This window comes from Phaethon aethereus (genome assembly GCF_964289735.1).
Source record: "Phaethon aethereus genome assembly, chromosome: 19".
Lineage (NCBI taxonomy): Eukaryota > Metazoa > Chordata > Aves > Phaethontiformes > Phaethontidae > Phaethon > Phaethon aethereus.
In genome coordinates, this window is record NC_138595.1 from 6101229 (window position 1) to 6128092 (window position 26864).

The window sequence follows — 26864 nt, forward strand, 5'->3', positions numbered from 1 at the left end:
ATGGCACCCACGCTTGCTACTGCCCATCGCCGGCGCTGGTGGATGGCATTCACAGCCATCATTGAGAACCTGCTCTTCTCTGCCGTCCTACTGGGCTGGGGGTCTCTCCTCATCATGCTGAAAGCAGAAGGGTTTTACTCCTACCTGTGCCACGAGTCAGGTAAGGATGCTGGAGACTTGTGTGAATAAGTGGCTGCTGAGGTTTGCTGGTGTGGTTCCCTGTCTTAGGGTGGTGTGGAACTAGCCAGAGTAGGGCTGAGCTCTGGGTCAGTCCTGGGGTAGAAGAAAGGGATGTGTGCTCCTTTCCAAAACCGATGGCATCCTTCTGATGGTGTAATGTGCCTGTAGTTGCTCTTGCTTTGCAAAGTGAATGGAAAAGAGGCTTTAAAGATTAGGTAAGGCTTTCCTGGAAAGTCTTTTCCACTTGGCTATGAGTTCTTCCTCTGCGTGGTGGCCTGGCTGATCTCTGCAAGGGAAGGTCTGATGGCTTCTGGAAGATGATGATTTGCAGGGAGGGTATCCTGAGATTGCAGGAGGAAACTATGGGCACTCTTTCCTTAGTGACAGGAAAGAAAAGAGCATGGGTGAAAATGAGATTGGAGGAGTCTAGTGCTGCTGTTGAGAAGTAGCAGAAGTAAATACTACTGATGTTTTGTTACTCTCCCTCTTCAAACACCCAGGATGTGCTCAAAGCAGGCCACGTCTCTGTCAGGGCTGGAGATCCACCTTCTGGCTCAGGCAGAGGAAGCGGTTGTCCATATTTCAGACACAGCGTTGCAGGGAAGGAGGCAATCTTGTGGCGTGGGAAGGATAACACTGGGAAAAACATGTAGGTGGATGTATATCCCCAGCCTGGGCATGGTCAGAATTGTGGTCTGGGGAATCTCACACTACAGTAGGGTGGACAGTGGAGCTAAAAGGAAGCTGAGGGTAAAGGTGTTGTATGGATCTGGAAAGCTGCTTTAGTGACAGAAGGTTTGCATGTGCTCAGAGAAGGGAACAGCAGAGTGAAGAGCGGCAAGAGGTAGGTATTTGGGCTCTGTCCACCGATGTGTGATGGTGGATGAGATGTGAAGGTGGATCAGCCCATTCAGGGCTGGTGACTGTGGAGATGGAGCAGGAAGCAGTAGGGGAAGAAAGAGGTGAAAATAAGAGCATGGACCCCAGAGCTCTCAGTGGGTAATGGCTGAGAATAGTGGGGGAAGTCTGAAATGTGGGGAAACAAAAGTCCAATCAAAAAGTGACTGAATAGTTGTGATGATGCTTTGGGGTTTTTTTCCCTCATTCATCAGCTGCTTGTTACAGTTGTCTTCTGCTTTGCGTGCCAGTGGGCGGCTGCCTCAGTCTTGTAGAGCCTGGGTTGCTGCACCTGGCAAACATGCACGTGTTCAAGTCTTTTACCAGCTGTAGCTTGGCTGCTTAATTTCCTTCCTATCCTCTGATCATAGCATGACGCTACCAAGCGTGTCCGTGTCACTTGGGTCTCCAGCAGTACTGCAGGCTGCATGAGGGAGAGGCCTCAGCAGTGGGAGACCATTTAGGACTTCTGTTCAAGGCTGCTCAGCTCTTGCCAAGCCATGGTGACTCTGTCACAGGCCTGTGACAGAGATCTCATTAAACCTATCGGGTGGAAACTTTCTGTCATTGAGATAAAACACATGAGAGTTGATAAGGAAATGCTGACTGTCTCCGAAAGCAGCCATTTTCCTATCTGCTTCCCAAGATGTGCCGTGCTGACAAGAGCCCCACTTCACTTGGGGCCCACCTCCTACTCTTTGCTTTGATTGCTTTCAATTCATCTGCCTTTGTCCCAAATCTGAGATTCACCTTGGCTTCTCACCCATGTTTGCCAGTCTGTGGTTTGTCTGGCTCTCCCCATGGGAGTGCCCATGCCACAGACCCCAGGGAAGATGCAAATGTTTGGACAGTGCTGAAATTACTGTCCTGGGGGCAATTTCCTCCTCCCAGTGACCAGCCTGTGCCCTGAGGCAGGAGAACTTATTCCCTGAAAAGAAATTTATGTAGTCAAATGTTCCCATTGTCCTCAAATATCTGGCCATCACTGCTGAACTCAGTGATGGCTTGTGATGAGCACTGAGGACCAGTTATGCCGGTTTCCTCGTTCATCCGTGCTTACTCACTTTCCTTTCTTTGGTTTTGTCCTCATTGTAATAATATCATCAATTTGATAGGGAAGAGTCCTAGCTCCAAGTGTGGGGAGAGCAGATTCCCATGCAGCTGCCCTGCAGCGGTCCGTGAATGACCGGCACCAAGCTGAGTTTGACTTCTGCTGGGGCTAGGATGGCCCAGTGGTTGCCTTTTTCAGCAAAAACTATTGAATCCTGCAGCCTGAGTGGGTATTTGGCTGGAAAGTTGGTGCAAACAAATTGTAACTAGTAGCCTTTGGGCACTTGTTGTTCCTAATGCTGCTGTGTGCATGTAAGTATTGCAAAAAAAAAAAAAAGACTTTTCCTAATGAGCCAAAGGTTCTTGGCAGGGCTTTTTGTTTGTCAGCAAAAGCTCTTGCACTTTGTGATGCCTTCCAATGAAAGAGAAAACTAAACCTTGTCCCTTCTGCAGGCTCTTCTCTGAAGGTATCAGCAGCTGCCCAGAAAGTGACTGCAATTCATGAAGGGCTCCTTGTCCTCCTGTTGAATCCCCCCACCCTTGCCCTGCCTGCCCTTGATTTCTGGTATTGGATTTTACTCGGCCACCATGCAAACACGTGGGGTCTGCCGGACTCTCAACTCAGCTGTGTGAGGGCAGGGATGGACACCTAGAAAAAAATCTCCATTAAAGTAACAAATATTTTTAAAGTAATTGCGCAACAGGATTTGAGTGGGGGGTTGTACCTGTTCTGGGCAGCAGGTTTGGCCACATCCTGAGAGGTATGTGTGAAATTTGCTGACAAGGAGTCTGGTAGTGGCACTTTGTTCCCATTTTAATTTTACTACACTACTACTTGGCCCTTAACCAACTGAAGCAGCATCTTTTATTCAGTGTGAGTGCTGATTCTGCAGTCTTTATCAGGATTCGGGCCTTATCAGCTCTTGGGGAACTTGATCTGTTCAGGGTCTTGTGTTGCTGTGATGTCACTGGGATTGTGAAGCTCAAGGCTTGGATCTGAGACATGTTTAAAAAAAAAAGTCTTGGTAATCTGCTCACAAAGAGCAGAGATAAGGAGCCAGCTGAACAGAGGGCCTTCCTCTAAGACAGGGCTGCAGAAAACCAAAGGGATGATAAGCTAATTCACTTACGGCAGATTAATGCACCTTAACATGGGCTTAGGAGGAAGGTGCTGCCTTACAGCATTTTGCTCTTACTTATTTGGGGTCTGTGCTGGAGAACTTGCAGTCTGAAGGTCCCTCCCAAGCTAAGATGTGATGATGTCTTGTGGAAAGGCTGCACGTGCGACCCTGTAAACAGGAAAAGAGTAAATGTGGTAAATGTTCAATTTCTACAGGAAACATGCTGTGTCGATTAGCAGCTGTCAGTGGTATCGGAGAGCTGCTTGGGAAGGTGCCGGCCCCGGGTGAGAATTGCTGCAAAATGAAACAGCAGCTGGGGAGAGAATGGGAGTTTAACTGGACACTCTGCCTCAGTCCTATGAGGCTTTCAGCTGGGTGCCCAGGGAGGGGGTCCTGGAGGTGCACGTGGATGGGCAGGCGGAGAGGGAAACCCAAATTAATTGCATTTGCAGTGGTATAAAACAAGAACATCTCCTCCCAGTTCCCAGAAGTATGACACCATCCTGAAAAGAGAAAACATGTTCTTATGTGGGCAGACTGTAGACCAGTTGTTTGCACATGTCTTTCACTGTGATTTATTTATTTATTTTTTAACCAATGCTCCCAATGCAGGCCTTGATTTCTTTTTTTTTTCCTTTCTTTTAAAAAAAAGAGGAAGGTGAAGCTGTGCAGGCTGTGTCCCACAGAGCTATTTGCCAGGGTGGCTGGGGGTGTCTTGCCTGCTTGGCTCAGTCTGATCCAAGAAACAGATGAAAGGAAACCTTCTCTCTGCCATCTGAGATGGCAGTCAGTCCTGAAAAAGCCAGACTCATTCCTCTGGTACTGCGTTGTGTCCCTGGTATTTGAAGAGGTCAGCAAAGAGTAGTTAATGATTGACCCTCTCATGAAACCTACAGCACTTAATTTGGGAGAAAGGATGACTTTCAATGTTCCAGTAACAGCCTGAACAAATCCCAGTGATGAGCTTGACATAAATGATTACCGAGGCAGCTTTCCTCTCACCTAAGCTGTCATTCTTTAAATAGTAACTTGAACTACTAATTGGGCAGTAGAAATCCTGCTGTTGTAGGGGGAGCGCTGTAAAAATAGGCAGTATGTTCTTCTAATTGCTGATAAAGACTTGCAGCTTCTTTTAGCACGACAGTGAGAGTGGTGGGCACACACAGACTGAGCCTGCACCGCGGGCTTACCTGGGTGGCACTCTCTGTGTGTCAGACCTGGCATGCTTGCATGCAGGTGGACTTGGCAGGAGAATTTGGGGAGGGCAGCCCTGTCGGCACAGAGACAGCCCTTCCCCAAAGCACTGTGGTAGATGGAGCCAGGCACGTAGGAGACTTTCCCCAGCAGTGTGGCATGCACTGATCTGGAACAGGATCTGAGCTGTGATTGAGGGAAACTGCTGTTTGCTGTAACCAGGTGCATTAGGTAGGTGAGTAGTTAGGCAGGTTCTCTGCCCATTAATCTCCTCCTAGCTGCATGTCATATGCTGCCACTTGCTCTCCTGTGTGCTGATGACCTGCTGGCGCACGAATCTGTGCTCCTCAAAGAGACAGCTCTCGGCTGGACCTTGTGCATGCTGCACACACCTGCAGCCTCTCCAAAATGTTCTATTTATGCAGGTGGCTCAAAGGATCAGAGGATGTCAGTGTGCCAAGGGCTGCTTGAATCATTTCCATTACGCCTCAGTGGACCTTCTCTTGTTGTTCAGGGGCTGCTTCTATTTCCACAAACAATTTGTATTTCCACATAGCGCTGTTGCCTGGCCCCTCCTTGGAGCTGGCGATGAGCAGCTGTAAATAAGGTTGTTGGTACAAGCAGGGGCTGAAGTTTGGTGCCCTGTTCTCAGTCTTCCTGGCTGCAGCAAGTCTTCAGAGGGCCAAGTTTCCTGCTGTTTGAGCTGTGTCCTTTTCGCCTCCCGTTGTTGCTGCTCGTGGTGCACGCCATCAGAGGGTCCCCTAGCAGGCGTATGCTGTGGGAGCTCATGGGGTCATGCTGCAACTGTAGACCTCAATACAATAACAGTAATTCATCTACTCCAGCTTTAAATGCTGAGTATTTGTTTTGCGATCTCTTTGTGGAGAGGGCTGACAGGCTCTTCGATGCATGCAGTCAGAAGTTATAAGGTCACTGCACTATCCATGTCCCTCCACCCTTCTTCCACTCCACAGCTGAGCTATCTCTGTAGAGTGCTGACACAGGGAAACCTCTACTACTTTGTCACTCCCCCCCCTCCTTGTTTTCCCAAGTTTAACCTCTCACCCACATCTGTTTCCTATAAATTTATCTTTGTGGAGAGCCCAAAAAGCCTTGATGCTGTGGGTGAAGCTGTGTGCCTGTGCCTGCCTCATGGAGATGCTGTCAGAAGTCGGCATTTAAGATCCTGGGCCACACCAAGAGGAGGCTGTGAGGGAAAGATGGATGAAAAAGATTGAGATGTAGTGTAAGAACTGCAGAGAGCCTCCCAAGTCTGTCCAGGACTGATTTCTAAGGATGTGACTTGGGAGCCTGGGGCTGGAGTGCTGTCATGGGACATGTGGCCTTTTGGGGATATCTCTGTTTATTCTGGCTATCCATGACTGGAGGGCAAGAGAAGGGACAGATGAAGTTATCAATCGGGTCCACATGGCAAAGGGAAGGAACAGTCATCACTGCCCATTGGCGGTTTGAGACCATCTTAGTAAAGGTATTGGTGAGAGCAGTGTAAATGGAGAGGAATGCTGAGTGCCTTCCCTGGAGTGCTGGGAGGGGACAAAGGTAGGTTTGCAGGCAGCTTGTAAGCCTTGGATATCAGTGTCTGAATTCCTGCTAATACCTGCTGTCTGGAAGGTGGAGTGTGACTTGTTTGCAATGGACACAAAGCTGGGAGGGTTGTTTTGGCCAGCTAGGAGAACCAGGGTGACACCAGCGACTGTAATGGTGCTGAGGCTTGGGTAGAAGGGAAGGAGTTATAAGATGGGGCTATGTGGTCTCCAGAGACGCAGGGAGGGCGAGAGAAGCCAAGGGGATCTCCTCCATGAGCCGCACCAAGCAGTGAATGTGAAGTCACTGGTACGTGAGGGATTCCTGCTAACTAACTAACCAGGGCTCGCTGGGAATCTCTAGTCTTGCTTCATGCGCATGGTTATGTAGGTGGCTTCTCTTTCTATTCCTCCTTTAATATTGAACTTTGTCAGATCAATTATTAAATATGGAGGAGAGCATTTTATGTCACTGGCTTGCGGCAGTGGTAAGAAAGCAAGTGCTTTGTCATACCAGCAAAGGTTACTTATAAGTCAGATAAGCATTGGGAGGAGAAGTGGAGTACACTAGAGCTCTGGGTTAATGAAAGTCTAAAGGCACACGTGCTTGCTTGAGGAGTTGTAAGCCACCTCGGGATAGGCTTGTAACAGGAGCAGAAATGACATGAGGCAGTAAAACTGCTGCTGCAAAGAAAAGGGAACTTTTTTTTTTCTTAAACTGTCCTGTTTCTGTCTCTGTTACACAATGTGGGCTCTGTTCAGCATGGGAGTTTACATGCAGAGTTCCTCATGTAAGGGCAAGAACAGAAAGCTGGAGATATAATTGATCTGTATGGCCTACACCCGCTTGGAAAGAATAGAAAAAGCTAATTATGAGGCAAGAGTTAAAGATGCATCAATCCATTAACGAACGGAGAAGGAAGGTGAGCTGCCAGCCCTCCTGGGAATAGGGTAGTTAAATCCAGGAAGGATTTTTCTGAGCCAGGGCAGACGGGAAGCAGGGTGGCTGCTGCAAAGCCATCCCTCATCCCAGTGCCTGCAGTGAGGGTAGGAAGCTTGTTGTTTGAGCAGGCTGTCACTCTGTGCCAGGCCTTGTCAGCCCAGTGTCTGGAAATAACTGATTTGGCTGCAGTTACTGCTCCTAGTTTAGTTAGGGAAAAGATCTGTGAGAACATGCCAGTTGTGGATTAGGAGGACCTTATTTTTGTATTTGTCCCTTCAGGTTCTGTGGGTTTAGTCCCCTGTAATTGCCAGGGCCTTGCTGTATAGTTGTCTTTACAAATTAACGAATTTCTGTCCTTAGCTCTGTCCTTAAGTTGTTACCCTGCTGCTGCTTGGGATACTTGTCCCCTGGGTGCCTGTATGCCCTTTTCTGCTCCCAGCTGAGCTCATCAGGTTTTCTGCTGCTGCTCTTTCTCTTCTCCATTTCTCACTGATGATAATACAAAATGGAGTGTGCTGTGGCACCCTGCATGTGGAGCTTTTCTCTTCCCTCCTTCCTGCAATGCTGCAAGCCCCATCCTAACAAGCTGCAATGATGATCCTCTATTATCCTGCGTAGGAAACACCACCAGCAGCCCTGAACATGAGAACAGCTCAGCTTCAGAGCACAAATGGCCTTCCTGCAATGCCCAGGATGAAATGCTGAACTTGGCCTTCACCATTGGGTCCTTCCTACTCAGTGCAATCACGTTGCCCCTGGGGATTGTCATGGACAAGTACGGCCCTCGCAAGCTGCGGCTGCTTGGAAGGTTGGTGTCCTGGGCTCCCTGGGTGGGCTGAGGGGCAAATTTGCATGTTGTCTGGGGTAGATGGGTGCTGTTTGGGTGCTGTGCCTGTTGCAGTGTCCCTGCAGCCTCACGAGTTGTATGAGGGATGGGTCTGGGAGTTGCTGGCCATGCACAGGGCACCGGAGCAGCTCTGGGATGATTTCAGCCAGCACAGTGAGTTGTTCCATACGGGAAGGGCCTGGGACTCCACGTCCACACTTCAGCTCTCCAGCGTTGCTCTGTGCTCCCTTGGCCAGATGGAGCCCGGAGGAAGAGCGGAGTCATTTGTGAGTCATGGAGGCTAGCTTTTTCCTTGAGCTGGGAGCTATGTCCTGAGAGGCACAAAACCAAGATGTTACATCACCATTTGCAAGCTGGGGAGTTAACTTGGGGATAAACATGTCCTGCTTGCCTTTTCTAGGGCCCTTCTCTGCCGTGTGGTGTGTGTTCTGCCTCAACTAGTGAGGTGGTTAGCTGCTTCCATCATGGCATGTAGGGATTAGTGACTTGTTGGGCACAGTGGACCCCAGCACTGCTGAATTTCAATGCGCTGAACCGTACCAGAAACCAAACTGGCCTGTAAGCAGAGTGGGAAAAACAGTCCCTGACTCGGACCCTACCAGAGAGGAGCAGGTAAAGGCTGTGAGTGCTGTGACCACAGCTGGGTCTCAGGATGAAGGCTGCTGCTGTCTTTGGTCACCTCAAGGTGAGGGTTGGCAAAGCGCTGTGCCAGAAAACCAGTAGGGAATTTGGGTCCAGCAAGAGCTGCGTCAGTACTGGGAGGAAAGGTTGTTGCCTTAGCCATTGTGCAAGATTTGTCTGTAATATTTTGTTATTTCCCTGGATTTTTCTTTCCAAATCACCAGCTTCCCTCCCTCTTACAGAAATTATACTGTGCTTGCTTAACAAGGTGCTGAGGAGGTAGAAGGATGTGTAATTTACTGCATGTGAGGCTGTCTCTAAAACTCACGGTTTTGGTTCCCTTTTCAGTGCCTGCTTTGCTGTGTCCTGTGTGCTCATTGCCTACGGTGCCAGTAACCCGGACTGTAAGTAGGCACTTCTCTGCTGAGCTGGGAGGGCTTTGGGGCTGTGGCTTGTGGTTTTCTGGGGGAAGCAGACAAGCATGCATGGCACTGCATGCTCTGTCACACCTCCAGTGCTGTACTGGGGTCTTGCTGAGGGCACAAGCCAAGCATCTGCTGGCCTGTGGGAGCTAAGCGGCTCTGGGGAGGGCTGGTGTTTCACAACCCTAAGTGGAGAGCGTAGCAAGGGCTAAATGTCTGAGATAGCCAGGTCTCTCAGCTTTGCATTTGGGCAGGGCTGGGTCCTGTAAAGGAGCAATTCCAAACAAGTTCATGGCTTTTTCAGGGTTGGGAAATAGGTAATAGCACATGATGTGTAATTGGCTTTCTCACCAGGGATAGATGGAGCTTGTTCCTCAAGACCAGGTAGTGGGATGACACTTTCAATCCAGTTCTTTCAATTAAATCTTCCTTTTAAGACCCATTCAGACAAGCTGCATCAGCAAGTCTGTTCATTAGGAAAAAAGACCCATCCATCCTGGAGAGAGATGATCATTCCATCCTGAACTCTGTTTTGTAGGAGAGCCCTGGCCCTGGGAGTGTCTGGAGAGATGGGTGCTTGGTCAGGGTGGCATATCCTGAGATATCCATGGAGATTTTTGTGTCAGGACCAAAGCCCTGAGGGCTCTGTCTCCTTTCCCTCTCCACCCTAGTAGAGGCTAAGGGTGTTTTTTTTTCTTGTTGCAGCTCTGTCTGTGCTGATATTCATTGCGCTGGCTCTGAATGGCTTTGGTGGGATGTGCATGACCTTCACATCACTTACGGTAATTGAAGAGTTATTACCTGACTCTATTTTATTCCTTACTATGGCTGTGAGGTGGGCTAGCAGGAAAGAACAAAGAGGATCTCTTGCCTGTGGCCTGAATAGCACATGTTTTTATTTGGTACAAAGGGTCAGTCACTCTTATTGGAAAAGCTGAGTACTAGGTTATTATTCTAAGGCTTTTTTTTCCCCCAGGTTTTTTTTTTTCCCACCTGCCCCTTGCATCTCGGGTGAAGTTGGGGGGTGGGGGGGGGGGGGGGGAGGAAGTGTTTTTGTCAAGGACTTAAATTGTCATATGCCTGTACATGCAGTGCTCAGCTACCTGGCACAGGCTGGACATGTGTTTGCACTGGATTTAGCATTGACATACTGCAGAAAGAATCGGCAGGGCACAAACCCTTGCAGCTGGGCATGACCAGCTTTCTGCAAGTGCAGTTTGCATCTCACCCCAGGAAAATGGTTGTTCTTGAGCACAAAAACTTTTACTCTGAGGGGTGAGTCTCCCTTATGGGTTTCCCTAGAAATGTTGCATTGTTCAATGCACCCAGCTCCATCTGCACAGCCCATTTAGATCTGTTTAGTCCCTGGATTGTATTGCAAGCACTGGTCAACAACTGTCAGCTGGATCTCTGCATTTTGGGGATCTTTTTGCCTGGAGACAGAAGCAGTATCATCCTCCAAGTAGCTGCTTTATTTTCTACCTCATTACAGTGATCCTTGTCAGTGTGGCTTAAACAGGGCTGGGTGGAAAGTCTACCAGAAAACAGTCTGGGCAGCACTGATGTTTCTTGAGCTGTGATTAAAAACTTTCATATTTGAATTGCGTTACCTTGAACTTGCTGTTGAAGTAAAACTTTCTGTTAAGATTACCTCTAATTTAACAAGGCTCAGACACTGGCTGAACTCCTGAGACCTAAATTTGGCAAGAGGCTGGGTTTACAGATAACTGGGTGTACTGTGATGTTGCTGCTGCTGTTGCTTTCATATATTCAAAGCTTTCAAAACTCTTTGCAGATGTCAGTTTCTCCTTCGTATGTAGTGTTCTTCACTGGAAGCCTTGGCCGTGGTCCCAAAGAACTATGGGGCAAATGTCATCCTGCCATGCTTCAAATAAAAGCAAGGAAGAGAGGAGCACATCAGTACTGCTGTGGGAGAGGAGAGGATTCCCATCCTGCTCCTGGCAGCATTGGTTATTGTCTCTCTGGGTGGTTATTGCAGGGTCACAGATTATTTTAGCGGCACTGGTGATGATAGCAGGGAGGGCAAGGATAGGGCAGAAATAGATTGGATGTGCTGTACTGTGGCTTTTAGCACCAGAAGGAAGCAAAGCCACTTATTAGCACCCTCATTAGCGAGCCAGTTCCGCAGCACTAAGGAAGTACAGCGGCAGGAAAAAGGTCGAGTCTTCCAAGAAGAGATCCGAGCCTTGAGGAGGTCTGAAGCAAGTAGCGATGCTGTGAGTTCACACAGGGAGACCTCGGGTGGAGTCCATCCCCCTCCAGACAGCAGTGTGTTTTGTAAAGAGCTGAGGTGGCTTCAGGCCTGACTTCTCAAATCCGGATTCAGGTGTCACTGCTTGTGCCTCCTTGCAGAGCCGCACAGAGGCATTTCGGTACCTGAGGCACATGAATGTGATTAAAAATAGTCTAAAGTGGGAGGGAAGCACTTCTTCACCTGCATCACGGCATAGCTGTGGTGGTGACTGTTAAAAGCAGGTGTATTTTTGCTCATTGGCAGCTCACTGTTTTGTCCTTGCGTGGTTCTGCCTGCAAGCTGGGGCGCTTGCAGGTGGTGCAACAAGAGCAGTCTTCTGCGGCGACATGGTGATGTCTTGTGGGTCCCTTCCAGCTGTGGCCCACGGATACAGGGAGTGTAGCAAGAGAGGGACATGGGGATGACAGGTCCACGGCTTGCGGGCTCCAGGTGACGTGGCTTGCACGCACTGTGCTCTGCATTGTGCCTGGGAGAGGCTGAATTAAGCGCTGAAAGGGGAAACTCGAAGACCTTTTTAAGGACGTTCATTACACAGAGGTGTGAGCACTGATCAACTTCTGGTGCCAGGTAAGCTTGTTCTGGCTGACACAGGCACTGACTGCTGAGTGCACATGTGCGCGCGCAAGTCAAAGCAAGGTGACTTCCTTCTCCTACCAGCCGCAAGTGACCTGAAGTGCTCCAGGAAATGGGTCAAACCCATTGGTGCATGAGCTGGTCCTTGGCCACCCCAGGCAGGTTACAGTTGCTGCTTCGTAGCCAGATGGCTGTGAAGGGAGCCCCTGCAGCGTGTGGGCTTGGGATGCTCACCGGGTGCTGTGGCTTGTAGGGCTTCATCATGTTGAAACCTCCCAGGACACCCACATGTGTGGGCATGGTGTGCTCTAACAGGAGGGCAGGAGGTGGGGATGCACGGTGCTGGAGCAAGGGATCTCTGAGGTTTACAGCCTGGGATGGTACGAAGCTTTGCCTCTTGGGTTTAAAGCCTTTTTCAGTAACAAGTCCCCAGGGTATCATGAAAGCCCATGGCAAGCTGCGGAGCCAAAGCAAGCTGCCATTGCTGGGTGCCTTGCGTTGTGGCATGGGGAAGGGGGGGAGTGAGCGAGTGGTGCTGTTCCCAGTTCTGGGAACAAGGTCAGACTGTGCCTGTTGTTAAAATGCGGCGGGGAGATCTCTGCCTCGTGACTTCATCTTGGCCAATACAAGTGAAGATTGGAAATGGAAACAGTTCTGTGTTGGTGGCTCTGACAGCAACACAGGAATCTGGCGCTGGTTCTGCTCCGAAGCTATTTCATGCAAAGAAATAAACATGTGTGATAAATTACCACAAAGAGCCTTTTATAGATTGTTTTCTGCCCTGTTTTCCTTTCAAAGAATTACAGCTGCTTTGCTCTTATTTTCTGGTACAAACAGCGCCCTTTAATCGGAGCGGGGGGGCATCTCTGTGTAGGGGATCTTCTCTGCTCGGAAATATTAGGAAAACTTAGGGCTCTGTGATCTTTTGTTCATTGGAGAATGGGAACAGGAATTTCCATATGCTTTGGACAAAGCAGGCAGTCTGAGGCTTTCCTGGAGAACATATTTTTAGTGTCTGTATGACTTCCAAATATACCCCTGATAGGGAAAACAAAGTTTAGCTTGAACAAAAATACTGTTCTCCAGTAGTCTAGTTTGCAGTCCCTTGACTTTTTCCACTGTTCTTTCAAACAGTCCTTGCAAGAGGAGGGAAACTGGGTTTTGTAATACCACTGTGGTATCTTTTGTATATGGATGGTCTCCAGGAAAAAGCTGAAAAAATTATAAAAAATTATTGAAGGTCTTAAACTCACTATAGGACAGATGAGAAAATAATCTGCAAGAAAAAATTATTTCATCAGTTTAGGATTGCATAGCTGTAATAAAGGACTCCAAGAAAAAACAGTTATGGCAAAATTAAGTTAGTATTTTTTAGACAGGGCATAAAGTTAATAATGCTTTGAGTATTATTACCTTTAAACAGAAGGTGTAAGAGTTTTTGTTGTTGTAGGTCTTGTGGAATTGGGGCTGTCATACCAGAATGGGCAGAAGCTAGTGGAGGAGTCCCTTCTGGCTTGTAGAGATAACATCAGAGTGAGGATCAGATCTTTTTGGTGGCAGAAAAACAAAGAGCCTACTTGCTCTGTGGCTTGGCTTTTTTTTTCCTCTCTCTATGGTTCATTTTTTCCAATCCTTGCTGCTATAAAGACAGCATGAAAAATGCCTTAGTAAATATTGTGTGTTATTTCAGTAGCCAGTCTTTAGAGGAGACCTGCACAGGCATTGCCAGTGCTGGCACTTGCACTCTCAGAGGTTTTCTGTCTGGGCATGGATGACTTTCTCCCCTCACCTCCCCTCTGCCCCTCCAGGTAGTCTCGGGCTTCTTCTCCCAAGTGCTCAGTGTTTGCAGTTTCTGCTTTAATTGGGTTTGATAAGACCTTAAATCTCCTATGTCCATTTTTTTAATCTATCTGCTTGCTTGGTGCCAAACAGGTTTTTAGGAAATCTCTTAGCCTTTCTAGGCCTTCTGTCCCCATCTAGGCAGAAGCAAACTTTGGGTCTCCCCAGACGTGACTACTTGTTTTTGGTCCTGCTCTGTCTCCAGTAGCTCTCAGAGCAGGAGGATCCACCTGGGAGTTGCTTGTCTGCTATATGAAAAAGGCTTTTTGTGATCTCTGGGGCTCTGGGGAAAACCTGCCTGAGCCAAGAAGCAGCTGTGTTTGTGGAGCTCTTGCCCTGCTCTGAGCTCCCCAGCAGGAGCAGCTGTTTGCTGTAATTTCTGGAGATTATTTTAGGTTTGGGGTATTTGCAATGAAATGAATGCCCTGCCTGGTGACAGTGGCTAGCCTTTTTGCGACCTGCAGGTACTGTATTCTGCAGATGCTGTTTTCTGGGGTGTGTATTTAGGCCACTGCTTCCAAGAAGAGATTTTTGTGCCTGGTAACAGACCTTTGGATCCTTTGCTGTTTCCTGTCTGCAGCTCCTGAAAGCAGCCTTGGCAGCTCTCCCGTATGCGGGGATCTGGGGATGGGTGTGGGGATCTTCGCTGCAGAGGAGTGCAGTGTTCTCTGCCTCTGCTGCGTGCGTCTGCTCGGGGTTCACCAGCACCATCAGGCTCAGCACATCGCTGCTGCTGTTCCCTGGCTGGGGTTATCTGAGGACCTGGAGACTGCACTGCATAGGAAGCTCTGCAGTGAGACAGAGGGATGATAAACAGCCAGATGGATCCTAGAGTGTTCCTGCACAGGAATACTTGTGTTGTAAACACGCTGGTCCTGCCATGACACAAGCCAGATTATGCTATTCCTGGGAAAGATGGATTTGTTTTCCAGCAGTGAAAGGGGAATGTGATGACAGCATTTGCTTGCTCAGACTCAGTCTAATATTTTCTGAATAATTTTGTTCAGCAGCATCTTTATACAGATAAAATGCTGGTAGTGCTTTCAGTCCTAGAAGGCACTTGCAGTGTCCTGCTTTGAGGCCCTCAGACTGACGTGGTGATGCCCAAATGAATTTGGGGAGTAAGTGACCTAAAAAAAGGAGGTGGGAGGGAAATCTGACTGCAGCAGAATCTCTGCTCATTGACCAGCTTCAGGAGGTATCTGCTGAGGCTACAACTTCAAAGCTTCTCCCTGTAATTTCCAGTTTGCAGGCCATCATTAGTCAGTGATGGAAACTTTTTCACTTCTGGTTGTTTAGAAAAACGGAGAGTTCCTCCTTTCCCAGGAGAGTGGGAAGGTCTCTCAGCTCTTTCGGCCTCTTCCACTCTGCTTGTTGGTCCTGAGTGGAAGCAGAGGCTGGAGAGCCAGACTGGGAGTGCTTTTGCTGTTGAGGTGGCAGAAGTGGCTGCTGTGAGCTGCTTCTAGCTGCCCCTGCTGAGAGCTTTGCTTTCCCAACAGATCCTTGCAGAACCAGCCTGGTCTGCCCTCAGCAATGCAATCACACCTGACAGGAGCCCAGGCGGTGAAGTGGAGTGGGTGGCAGGAATAGCAACATGAGGTGCAGTTGCCCACTCCTTGCTGTGGAGTTCAGCAGCTCTGTGGTTGCACTGGGCATAAAGCCTTGGAAATCTGGTGTTTGTGATTGCTTTCCTGCACCTAGCTCCAAGATAGTGTGCTTGGGCATCAGAGCCGTCCAACACATGGAGAAATTACCAGCTTTAGCCCCTCTCGTAGAGAGAGTCTGCTTTCACAGAAGGAACCAGGGACCTAGCTAGAAATGGAAGTGCAAACAGCAGCACAGTTCGTGTTTGTATCTGTTCCTTCTTGTTGTAACAGGAACTTTCTGGTCTACTGCAAAGATTTGGGTGCTGACCCAAGGTTCCTAAACAAATGTGGCAGTTCAAGGTGTTGCGGGGTGTGTTAGACTGTGCAGCAATCGCATCCTGTGTCTAACAACTCTAGACTGAAAAGAAGGTGTAATGTAGAGAACTTGGGCACATACATTTGGGAGAGGAAAAGAGGTAGTGGCTATGGGCTTGGGGTAAGGTTCTCTTAAAGCACCAGGGCTGGAGCAAACACTCCTGTGCTAAAGGGAACCAATGCAAAATATGCTGCTAGTCTGGGAAGAAGCAGTGTCATTAAGCACATAAATCTTAGACTGTAGAGCTTCCCTGATGCTGGAGACACCAATGCAACCTGCAGAGCAATATCCTGAAGAGCTAAGTCATTCTTGAATAAAACTGGCTGCTTCAGATTCTGGTATTCAGAAAGTCTTAATCCTAAATGCCAGATTTATGTCTTCTCAAGAAAGTCTCCTTCCCTTTTATTCCTTTCTGTTGGCAGCAGCCTGTTTCAACAAATTTTTTCTTTCCCTAGCTGCCCAACATGTTTGGTGACCTTCGTTCCACGTTCATTGCGCTGATGATTGGCTCCTATGCTTCCTCTGCTGTGACTTTTCCAGGAATCAAGGTGAGGCTGTGGGATCATGACTCATGACTGGTGGTGTTGTGCTGGAGTCTTGCACCATTTAGCAATAATGTGGCAAGAAAGAGGTACTATTTGTTAAAGCACTCTTTTAGAGATGTGCCTTTGCAAGATTCAGTTCCCATCTCTGTAAAGACTTCCCAAGTGACTGCCTCAAGAATTCAATAAATACTGCAGAGAGAACAGTCTGTTCACTAATAAGCAGTAAAATTTCAAGGTTGTTAAGTAAAAATGAGTAACTGAAGACCTTTACAAAAGGTTGCTTTTTTAAACTCTGAGTGTATATATATGTATTTTTAATACACATGTATATTTAATCTGTGTGATTGTCACAGATGGTAGGCTTTGAACACTGTTCAGAGCTAGCAAACAGCACTGAGGGCACAGAAGAGAGAGTCACTTGGGCTGCCTTGGTAGATCACTAGTGATTCTGAACCAGAGATGTTTCATTGCAGCGTTAGCATAAGGGGGATATAGTAAAGGTAAGGCAGTCTCAAGTGTGCAGGGAAGTTCCTGTTGGCTTTCCAAGGAAAAAGTCCTAGATGAAAACTTGGGATGGCAGTCATCTGCAATACAGCTGCATGCTATTCCAACTGAACATCCTGTTGTTGCTCTAGCTGCTGTTAAAGATGTATGTATACATCTCTTTCTGAGCCTGCATGTTACAGAACTGTTCTTTGTTGCCACTTGAGTTAAACCCACTTTCAATGTAGCATATTTTTCTTTCCCACAGCTTCCTTTCAAACCTCATTCAAAGAATATTGAAGTATCTTTCTGTTCTTATAGCCAAAACCATATTCCCTTGTGATTCCCAGGTTATATATGACTTTGGGGTCTCCTTCATCCTTATTCTGCTTGTCTGGGCAAGCTGTGCAGGACTAGTTTTCCTCAACTGCTTCTTCAACTGGCCACTGGAGCCTTTCCCAGGACCAGAAGACATGGACTATTCGTAAGTGTCCTCTAGACTGGCCTTGAGGGCTAATCCCATTTTTAATCCTCTAGAAAGTGCTGGCACAGCTAAATTAGACGAGTGGACAGGGAACTCCCTTGTGTGTTGTCTATTGCTGCCATTCCTTCTTAGGTTGAGGATTTATGTCTGCCATTAGTGTTAATGTCTTGACTGGTGAGTATCTGTGGAAAGTTGAACTTTCCGAAGTGTAGGAATCATGAAAGAAAATGATTTGTCAGTAGTCATAAGTATTTCTATATTGACCTGTGCCAAATTGGCCTGGGGAAGTATCTCTCTGTGCTCTGGATCCAGACCACTTGTGGGTTTGTAGGTGGAAGCTAGTGCCTTGAATCCATACATAGCCTCTCTGACTCCTGCAACTTTGTTGCCTCTGATTTCTCACCCTGTGTTGCAGCTCTCATGCTCTTTACTGCCCAACAGGGTGAAAATAAAGTTCAGCTGGCTGGGATTTGACCACAAAATCACTGGGAAACAGTTTTACAAGCAAGTAACGACTGTGGGGCGCCGTCTCAGTGTGGGGAGCTCCATGAAGGGCCCCAAGGAGCCAACAGCCTTGCAAGAGAACAACAAGCTCTGTCTGTCTACGGTGGACCTAGAAGTGAAGTGCCAGCCTGACAACGCAGGTGTGGTTCCATGAGTGCCCCAGGGATGCTTGTGCTGGCAAAAGGCTGTCGGCCTCTCTACTCTGCTCCAGACCTGTTTATAAGAGAGTGATACATGATCCATGTGTTGCCAGGGCCACGTGCCAGCCACCATTATTTAAATACAAGTTCAGTTACATAAGGAATCCTGTCCTTGTATACTTGTCTAAATATACCATATGCTGTTGCCAGTGGTGGGGACAACAGCATGGTTAACTGGTGTGGCTGCAGAAGGACAGTGCAGTTGGTCACTGCTGTCTCGGGTAGACTGTTGCCATCATGACCAAGCCTCCCTTACTCATGGGTATGGCTTTGCAATATGGTTTGAAGCTTCCTTTTGCTCTAATCCACAGAATTAGGTGAGTCTTCCTTCACGCTCCCTTGCCTCGGTTACTGGTAGCCAAACCCTAAGCATCTATTGCTGTTCATTATGGAAGTCTGTAAGGCACCAGGTAGTTGCTAACTGTGAACTCCTTGGAGCTACCATTGGCACGCAGTGTTGGAATGACCAGCTAGGAGAAGACCTACTAACCCAGATGAAAGCCTCTTCTGAAACTGTACATGTTTACAAAGTTATGTTGCCTCCTTCAGGGACTCTATTATTCCCTCTGCAGCTTCTCCCTCCTTCATGAAGAGTGTCTTCAGTCCTATCTTGCTGCTCAGCCTTATCACCATGTGTGTCACTCAGCTGCGACTAATCTTCTACATGGGGGCCATGAATACCATCCTTGAGTTTCTGTCTGGAGATGAAGATCAAGGTAGGGTAACCTGAAGACCTTTATCTGCTTCCTTGGAACTGGTACCTGGCCCAGACTGGGTCCTCGCAAGAGGCCAGCGAGCCTGATTACTCAGCAGATACACAGTGTATGGCAATTAGTGGTGTCAAGAGTGCGGCTGACAGCTGCTGGTGGGGTCTAGTGGAGGGCTGGAACTGACCCAGGACAGAGGGGCAGCGAGGCAGACACTTGAATGTCAAGCTAATTTTAACCCAGTGTCTGTTAAATACTATTCCATGTTATTTCCTCAGATGAGTTGTTGAAAGTAGCCTCTCAGGATGGACTGTGATAGTTTTTTTCTAATTGGAAAACCTATTTTATCAGGTATTTGCTTTGCTTATCCTGAGCAAGCACAAAGTACAGAGCAGCTGACTCTCATGACTAATGGTTGGACTAGGTGTCTCAGCCCAGCAACTGGGGGTGGGAGAAGTGAAGTCATAGCTGTTTTGTATAGCTTGGTGTGTGCTGGGGAGGCTCAGGGGTGCTCACTGTGCTGGACTCGTCTGTATTTATAGCTCTGATTCAGTACATGGAGCAAACAGGAAAGAGTACGTTAGTTTACAGTTGTTGAAAATACCCAGGATTGCAAAACAAGACTTAGTCTTTTTTTTTTGTCCTTTGTAGTAAGATCCAGTTTGAACTTGTTAAATCTGGATTGCATGAAGCTGATAAATCGAGAGGCACTCCTCTGAAAACAGGAGTGAGCTCTGGGGGAGGGAACTGAGGAAACTCCAAGTGCCCTGGCATTCCCTGAATTGCTTTGTTTCTGGAGCCTTTGACAGCCTGCAGCATTCAGCTCGTTATCTCCTGGCTCAAGAGCCAGTTTAGACATTAAACAGTAAACAGGACAAACTTCACACTGCCTACCTTTCCCAGCAGTGCTTAGTTTTCTGCTTACCTTGTAACTCTTTCATGCTGAATTTTTTTCTTTTTACTCTGGCTTGCTCTAGTTACTTCTCTTTCATTTTTTCCTCTCCTCCCCTCCTTGGTATTTTAGAATTAACATTAACTATATATGCTGCCAATTCTGTTTACATCAAGCTCCATGTTAAAAAAGGGATTGTGCCCCTCGGGTGTATTGTGTTTTTTTCTGTGCCACCTTTGAGATTTCTTCCCATTTTCCCTCTTCTCCCCCTGAATGTAGCCTGGGCTTGCAATGCAGTCCGCTTACTGTCTTGGTGTTTCCATGGCATCAGCAAAACAGTGGTATTGTCTAGTCGCAGCAGCGTCAGGCTGCAAGAGCAATTCCAAGATGTGTGCAGCTCTCTAGAAATGTAATCTGTGCAGATCAGGAGAGAATGGGATGCTGCTCCCTTGGATTCCTCATTCTTCTTGCAGAGTTATTTACTTGAATGTGACTTGTTTAGAGAGCTCCCTCCACCTGCAACTGCTCTCAGGAGCATTCAGCAAGAGAAGAGGAGAGTTGAGTCAATCCTGCAAGTATTATGGTCAAAGAAAACTTAAATATTCCTGAGAGCAGAACAGGAGAGAAGGATGCAGGGAAAATCATTCAGATAGGGAGTAAAGTCTTTAATTTGCAGTGAGGTACTTGAGGTACTTGTACTGAGGTCCTTGAAAGTCCTGCTTCCTGTGCAGATTATGGTGATTTAGACCTGGTGGAAAAAAGCAGTCAGCCTGTGGCTACTTACCTTCTGAAAACCTCCAAAAATTGGGGGACAAGCTAAGGGGTTGAGTAGCTCTGTAAATGACTCTGTAATTGAGTTGTAGGAAGGCAGGAGAGAGTACGCTTGTATCTAGAACTTGAAATTTGGCTGCATCTTTTTTAAACCAGCACCTTGCTTTCACATGTGGTAATAATACTTGGAGACCTTGGATAGAATCAGGCTCGGCTGGAAAACTCAGCTGTATGAGGTGCTTGCTCAGGATAGTTTTGAGGGGAAAAAACATGTGGAGCAGTGGATGTGAAGAGTCGTGCTGTTGTGTGTGCCCTTTGTCTGTTTGGTCTATCCAGGCATCTGCTTCTGCCATATACTTCTGCTGGTACTTGCTAGGTATTGTGTTTTTGGTTTTTTTTTCCTCCTCCTCAGGAAAGGATGTTTGAGATGATAAATTGAGGAGGCCCTGTTTTGTAGCAGCTACTGTCCCTGTCTCCTCTTCTCTTGATGCCATAAATTTCTTTCTCTGCTTCAAGTTAGCTTCTGCTCTTGCTGTTTAGAGCCCAAGATTAAGTGTTCAGAATAGCATGAAGAGGCAAAACATGACAACATGGCTTGCTTCTTACCCTCTATCAAAAAATAACCAGACAACATCAAATCAACTCCAGGAGAGTCTGTAGAGGGTGATGCCACCTGTCTCTCTTGCCTACAGTTATAGCAGTTGCTATAATGAGATGGGATGTGGGGCCACTTCAGGTCTTGCCTTGCAGAGGTAACGGGGACATGAATGTGAGTTTGGAGGCTGGAGCTGGAAGTTCCTCTTGGTTCCCTTGCTGGCAGCTGGAGCCAGAAGAGTATCATCAGGTGCCATGCCTGGGCACAGCAAGGCAGCTGTGCTGGGGTTTGCTACAACTGTATAGGAGAGAAGGGCTTGTTGGAAGCTTTTCTCCATTACCAAGTTGATTTTGGTATATGTCCTGGCTGATCTAGCTTTGGCTAGACCTAGAAATGCATTAGGAGGGACAAACTAAAATTCCTTTTGGTTGTTTTGCTTACAGTGCTGTAACTTGTAAGCACTCTGTGCTGAGATGGGCAGTTTCAGAATTACATCCTTATTTCAGAGCTGTGGTACACCGTGACTCACCAGCCCTTCTGCATGATGCCTACAAATCCGTCATGTGGGCTGCAGAGAGGAAGTGGAAAAAGCACTGTGGGGTGGGGGAACTGTTCAGTAACAGGAGGAGGCAGTTTCTTCTAAGTCTGCTGGCATCAGCTTTCCCTTAGCAAGCCATGTAGACACTTCTCCCATCTTTAACACATGGGGAATTTTCATCAGTTTGAGGTTTTTAATGATTGCTCTGAGATGCTGTGGTTTTTGCTTCCAGTTTCTGCACCCTCTGCCTCCAAACTTGTCCATTTTGCACAAAATGGGTTAGTCTTCACCTTCCTAGCCTGGCTTGTCCTTGCTGAAGCTTCCCAGCTGGAAAAGGTGTAGCTGGAGCTTCCAGCAAGGCAGGAGAGAAATTACTAAGGCAGGGTTTGCTGTGAAGGATGTATTGCTTGTAAGAACTTTCCCTGTTGGTCCTAGCCAGAAGAAACCTTATTGGCACTAAACAGTTGTTGGGCCCCATTCCTGGAGCCCTACTTGCTGTTGGGCTGATCCTGCTCAGAATACTAGTGCAGGATCAGAATGGTTAAAGCACGTGTGCCCAGTGTGTCCACTCTAATGTCATGCCTCTGGGAGGCTAAATGATGAAGTAGGGCTTTGGTGTTCCAGCTCCTTCAGCCCTGCCTGTGCGTATGCAGAATCTGGGCTCTTAATGGAAGAGCGATCAATGGGGAGGAACAGTTTCTTTCCTGTCTTTTTTTCTGTTGCTGCTATAGTACCACTTGGACTGACAACTTTTTAAATTTTTTTTTTTCCTGCAGTGGCTCTCTACACTTCCATTTTTGGGGTATTGCAACTGTTGTGTTTGCTGACGGCACCTGTGATCGGGTACATCATGGATTGGCGACTGAAAGAATGCGATGATGGCTTAGAGAACGAGGAGAACAACGCTGAGCAGTGCGTAGTGGTGCGCCACACGGGACATACATCCACATAGCAGGCCCCCTCTGCTCTGCATGATGTGTTTTATGATGAAAGACTGAAAAGAATATTGGTTCTTCAGTATAGAAAAGGAAGCCTGAAGGAAGATTTGATAATTGCAGAGGAAAGGACCAAACTACCTTCCATGTCCACTAAGATCAGTCAAGAAGAGCAAATCTAAATTGTAGCAGGGGAGGCTTAGACTTCCCTTCTAGCCTAACAGTAAGAGTAACAGCACTGAAATAATTGCCCAGATGTTCCTCAGCTTCCACTGATGGAGATTTCAGCACTTCCTTAGGCAGACCTCTAGCCAAACTGGTTTAGATAGGAGTTGATATGTGATATGTGGAGAATCTTGCTGTGAGTTCCAGAAGCTGCTGAAAGTGCTTTTTATAACATAGGTTTTGCTATCCTTCCAGAAGTGACAAGAAAAAGAAAAAACGTGATCGTCAGATCCAGAAAATCACCAATGCCACCAATGCCTTTGTATTCACAAATGTGCTGCTGGTTGGATTTGGAATCACTTGCCTTATTCCTAATCTACCATTGCAGGTGAATAGGTCAAATGGGTGGGTGTGCTGGAGGGTTGGCAGCGTGGGTCCTGACACAATGACAGGCATGACAGTGCCAGGAGGGTACTGTAAGCCAGCAGAACCAGGCTAGTGGCAGGAGGGCTTTCTGGCACTGCTGGGAGGCTTCTGTACTACTTTGGGAACCCCAGTCTTAAGCTGAAACAAGTAATACCATGCAGTTTACATCTCTCTCTTGAGAGAACTTAGAAGCAGCTATAGTTAAAATGTCAGAGTTTATCCACAATTTATTCAAACTTAGAAGTTTCTGCAGCTGAGCTATGTAACAACAAATGCTTTCCTACCGAGATCCTCTCAGCAGTGCCTGTGCATTTAACCTGGGCTTGATTTAAGCTGCTGAGAGAAGTTGCTACAAGAAGCATGGCACTGATATAGAGAGAGAGAGAGCGCGCGCTATCTATCTCTATCAGGTTATTTCTGCATCAAATGCTATGCCCAATGGTACCTGTGGGATTATAAACCTGTTAAAATATTTATTTTGTAGCACCACCTGTTTTTGGCAAGGAGTTTAGTGATTTTTTGCTATACTTAAACATGCTTTGATGACATAGGCAAACAGATACAGTTTGCTCAGACTTGCATATTGTCCACAATAACTTGTAGAAAATCAACTAAATAGGCCACAAACATAACAAAAAAGCACTGTGACCCTGGCCACAGTTTGGGGACATGTCCTTGCAGCAGTGCCATCTACAAATGAGATAGGTCTTGTGTGTGGTTAACCTCAGGGGGCACTACAGGTTAGCCTTTGCAAAGTAAGGAAAAGCAGAGCTTTTAGAGATTAGTGCAAATCGCTTCCATTGTGCAGACCTTTCAGTTCTGGTTCCTTGGTTCTGGTTCCTCAAGCCCAGCTTTGTAACTAGAAAGGAGAAGAGCTTTTAGGAATGGCTGTATGTTAGGGTCTGGCACACCTAGGTGGTATCTAGGATGTGACATTTTTCTACTTTTCTTTCCAGATTCTTTCCTTCATTTTGCACACAATTGTGAGAGGATTCATCCACTCAGCTGTGGGAGGCCTCTATGCAGCTGTGTAAGTCTCTGCTTACCTATAATGTGTGACTGGCCAGATAAACTGGTTTGGGATGATAAGCTGTGCAGATGAGAGGGAGATCAGGAAGGGAAGTCAGTCTGATCATGGTCAGTGGGGGAAAAATGATGCAACTTGTTTCCTCAGTCACCACTGGATATGATGGTAGCTGGACTTAAGTCCTAGCTGATGCTTTCCTTCTTTAGAAACAGCGAACCCCTTTGGCATAGCTACTGCAATGAGACAGGCACAGCTATATGTGAGCCTCAGGTGAGACTAGGCTATTGACACTAAGGTTGTATAGGAAAAACTCAAGGCTTTTTTCTCTTATAATGAGTAGTTATGTGCATGTGTCCAGGTAAAACATTAATGTAATTGAATACATTGCTACTGGTCTGCTCTGAAAGACATTGGTAGAGCATTGCTCAAGATACCATTAGTAATGCCTACTCCCTTTCCCAGGACAGATCATCCATCCTGTTTCCAACTTATCAAAATTATCAATAGCTTAACCTGAATATTCTCTTCCTTATTAAGCAATGTTTTTGCTTTTGAAAACAGATCTGACCCTCTGTCCTGAGCTGTTGGACAGAGGAACAGAAGGAAGCTGTTATTTTTCAGAGAATCGCAGAATCGTTGAGGTCGGAAGGGACCTCAATCGTTGAGACCATCTAGTCCAACCCTCATGCTCAAGCAGGGTCAGCTAGAGCAGGTTGCCCAGGACTGCATCCAGTTGGGTTTTGAATATCTCCACGGATGGAGACTCCACACCTCCACAGACTCCTGTCAAAGGTTTTGGTCCCAGTGTCTGGGGAATCCAGACTAGAAAACCCATCTAAGACTCTGCTTCAAAAATGCATAAGCTTTTGGTTCCCTGGCAGCTAGAAGCAGAAGATTTTTGTCTTAGGCAAGGTAAATGCCTGTTGCTGTACATATCAGCTTGCTTGTAAACTAATCCTGTTTGACCATTGTAACTCTCTGGAACTTTGTGGAGTGAGGTATTTTTTCTTTGAATGTGACTTCTTTGAATATGAAGGTTTTGATCCATTTCTTTCTTTCCAAGCTTAGTTTAACCTGACCCTTTTTAAGTGCTGCTCAGTCATGGAAAGAGAAAGATGTTAGACTCTTCCTGAAATTTATTTTTCCATTAGTAGTATCTGATATTCAGCACTTTCCAATCAACAGTATTGTTTAGTGTGACATGGGATCAGACTTGTCCTCTAAAAAGGAAAACAAAATACTAACCTGTTGTGCAGGTTTCACTCACTTCTAAAGGGAGCAAATTGTTATGACCAGATGAAAATGATTGCTCAGCCGCAAATGCTGTCATCTGGATAAAGAGGCCCTGCTTTTAACTTGTAAATATCAACACTCTTCTCCCTCTGCAATAGGAACAGCAGTTTTATAAGCACTTCCACCTGCCTATGGTAGAGCTGCAAAACAAGTGCTGGATCTGATACTACTTAAGTTTGAGAGCTCAGGATGAGAGTAGTCTTGTCACCAGCTGCGTTCTGTTCTAGAGAGCACTGTGCACACCATCGGGTATAACTCAGTACTCTATAAAAAGAGGTAGTTATAAAAGTTCTTCATATTATGCCTGTCTTGGGACTGTGCTCTGTTGTGTTAGTCGATTGGGAATGTAATCTGATCTGGGTGATGTGAACAGCCAAGGTGACATATAATAATGCTGTTGCTTTCTCTGTTGACAGATACCCCTCTACTCAGTTTGGCAGCTTGACAGGGTTGCAGTCGTTGATCAGTGCCCTTTTTGCCCTTCTGCAGCAGCCTCTTTTTATGGCATTGACAGGACCTTTGGAAGGAGACCCTCTTTGGGCAAGTTCTTCTCAAATTTCATGTGAAGTCTTGGTGGTTAAGATAATTTTGGCTCATTTCTTTGAAAACAAAAGGACTCCTGTGCATGGACCAAGGTTAAAAACAGCTGGAATTTTGCATGTCCCTCAGTCTGCTGTTACTTTGGTGCTGTCCAGGAGACCCTTCCCTGTGTAATGGTTTCCTGGGATGGAAAGCCACTAAGGGAGAAGGCTGTGCAAGTGCTTCCTGCTAACGTTTTGTGTGGCGAGTCAAAATCTGTCAGGTAAAAGTGAGTGAGTCTATGTGGACCTCAAAATGCAGTAGTAATACTCTGTTCCCCTGAGAGCTATTAGCTCTGATTACCAGTACATTTTTGGTTTGCCGATGCTAATGTCCGAAAAGCTGAGTGGCTTTTGAGGGTAGGGCTAATGTGGTGTCTTGATGCGAGTCTGCCTGGGCAGCTCATTAAAATCATGACATGGGTGATTCCTGGGGAAGAGTCCTGGTCTCTAGGTTACAGGTGCCAACCCCAGCAGCCTGTGGCTCTTCAGTTGGCAAACTTGGTGTAAAAGAACTGCAGCTTAAACAGCCCTCCCTGTTCTATGGAACAAGACACCCACAGCTGTGATCCAGAGCAACAAATTCTTGCAGCATTTAGGTTATACACGTGGTGCTCAGGGCACAGGAGTGTAAATATAAATACAGTGAAGGTTGTTGCCAATACACAGAGCAGGGCGTCTCCTGGTTTGCCCGCAGCTGAATGATGTGGGCTGGGTTCTGACACTTTGTCATGCGTCACTGGGTTGTCGTCTTCCTAGCCTGCCTAATTTTGTTTTGTCTTTCTTCCTGCAGGTGAATGTTGGCTTGCTTGGCGTGAGCTTCCTGGGTTTCTGCCTTCCAATCTACCTGGTCTGCTATAGACGGAGGCTAGAGAGAGAAAAAAAACAGAAGATGGATGATGCCAAACTCTTCCTCAAAATCAATGGCACTCCCAATGAGGAAGCCTTTGTTTAAACTGGTGCTTGAAATACAACCTCCCCTGTACAGGTTTCTACCACATCCGTGGGTTCTACCTGTGGTGTAAGCCAGGTTTTTTCTCTCCTGGCTCTGCCAGTCTTTGCTCATCATTGGAGTGAGGGCCCAACATCATGACTGAGCTTTCCTCAGATATATGGCAGGAGGAGACTTCCCACTCCTTACTCCAGGACACGGGATGCTTTTCCTTTTTATAAAGGTCATGCAGATATTGTGTCGTAAATTATCCCCTGATCACACTCTCCAGCAGCAGAATATCTGCATAGGAACTTGGGGA

General features: G+C 47.0%; 1 protein-coding gene across 1 annotated transcript; it reads left to right on the forward strand.

Annotated features, from left to right (window-relative positions):
- Positions 1-26566, forward strand: SLC43A2 (solute carrier family 43 member 2; the record flags this gene model as incomplete). The annotated part of the gene is made up of 13 exons (XM_082008508.1): positions 1-160; positions 7548-7737; positions 8746-8801; positions 9525-9601; positions 15924-16016; positions 16847-16980; positions 17422-17624; positions 18257-18400; positions 21964-22099; positions 22543-22675; positions 23670-23743; positions 25450-25573; positions 26405-26566. The coding sequence occupies 13 exons, from the start codon at positions 1-3 to the stop codon at positions 26564-26566; spliced, it is 1686 nt and encodes a 561-aa protein (XP_081864634.1).
- Positions 26567-26864: the final 298 nt, after the last annotated feature.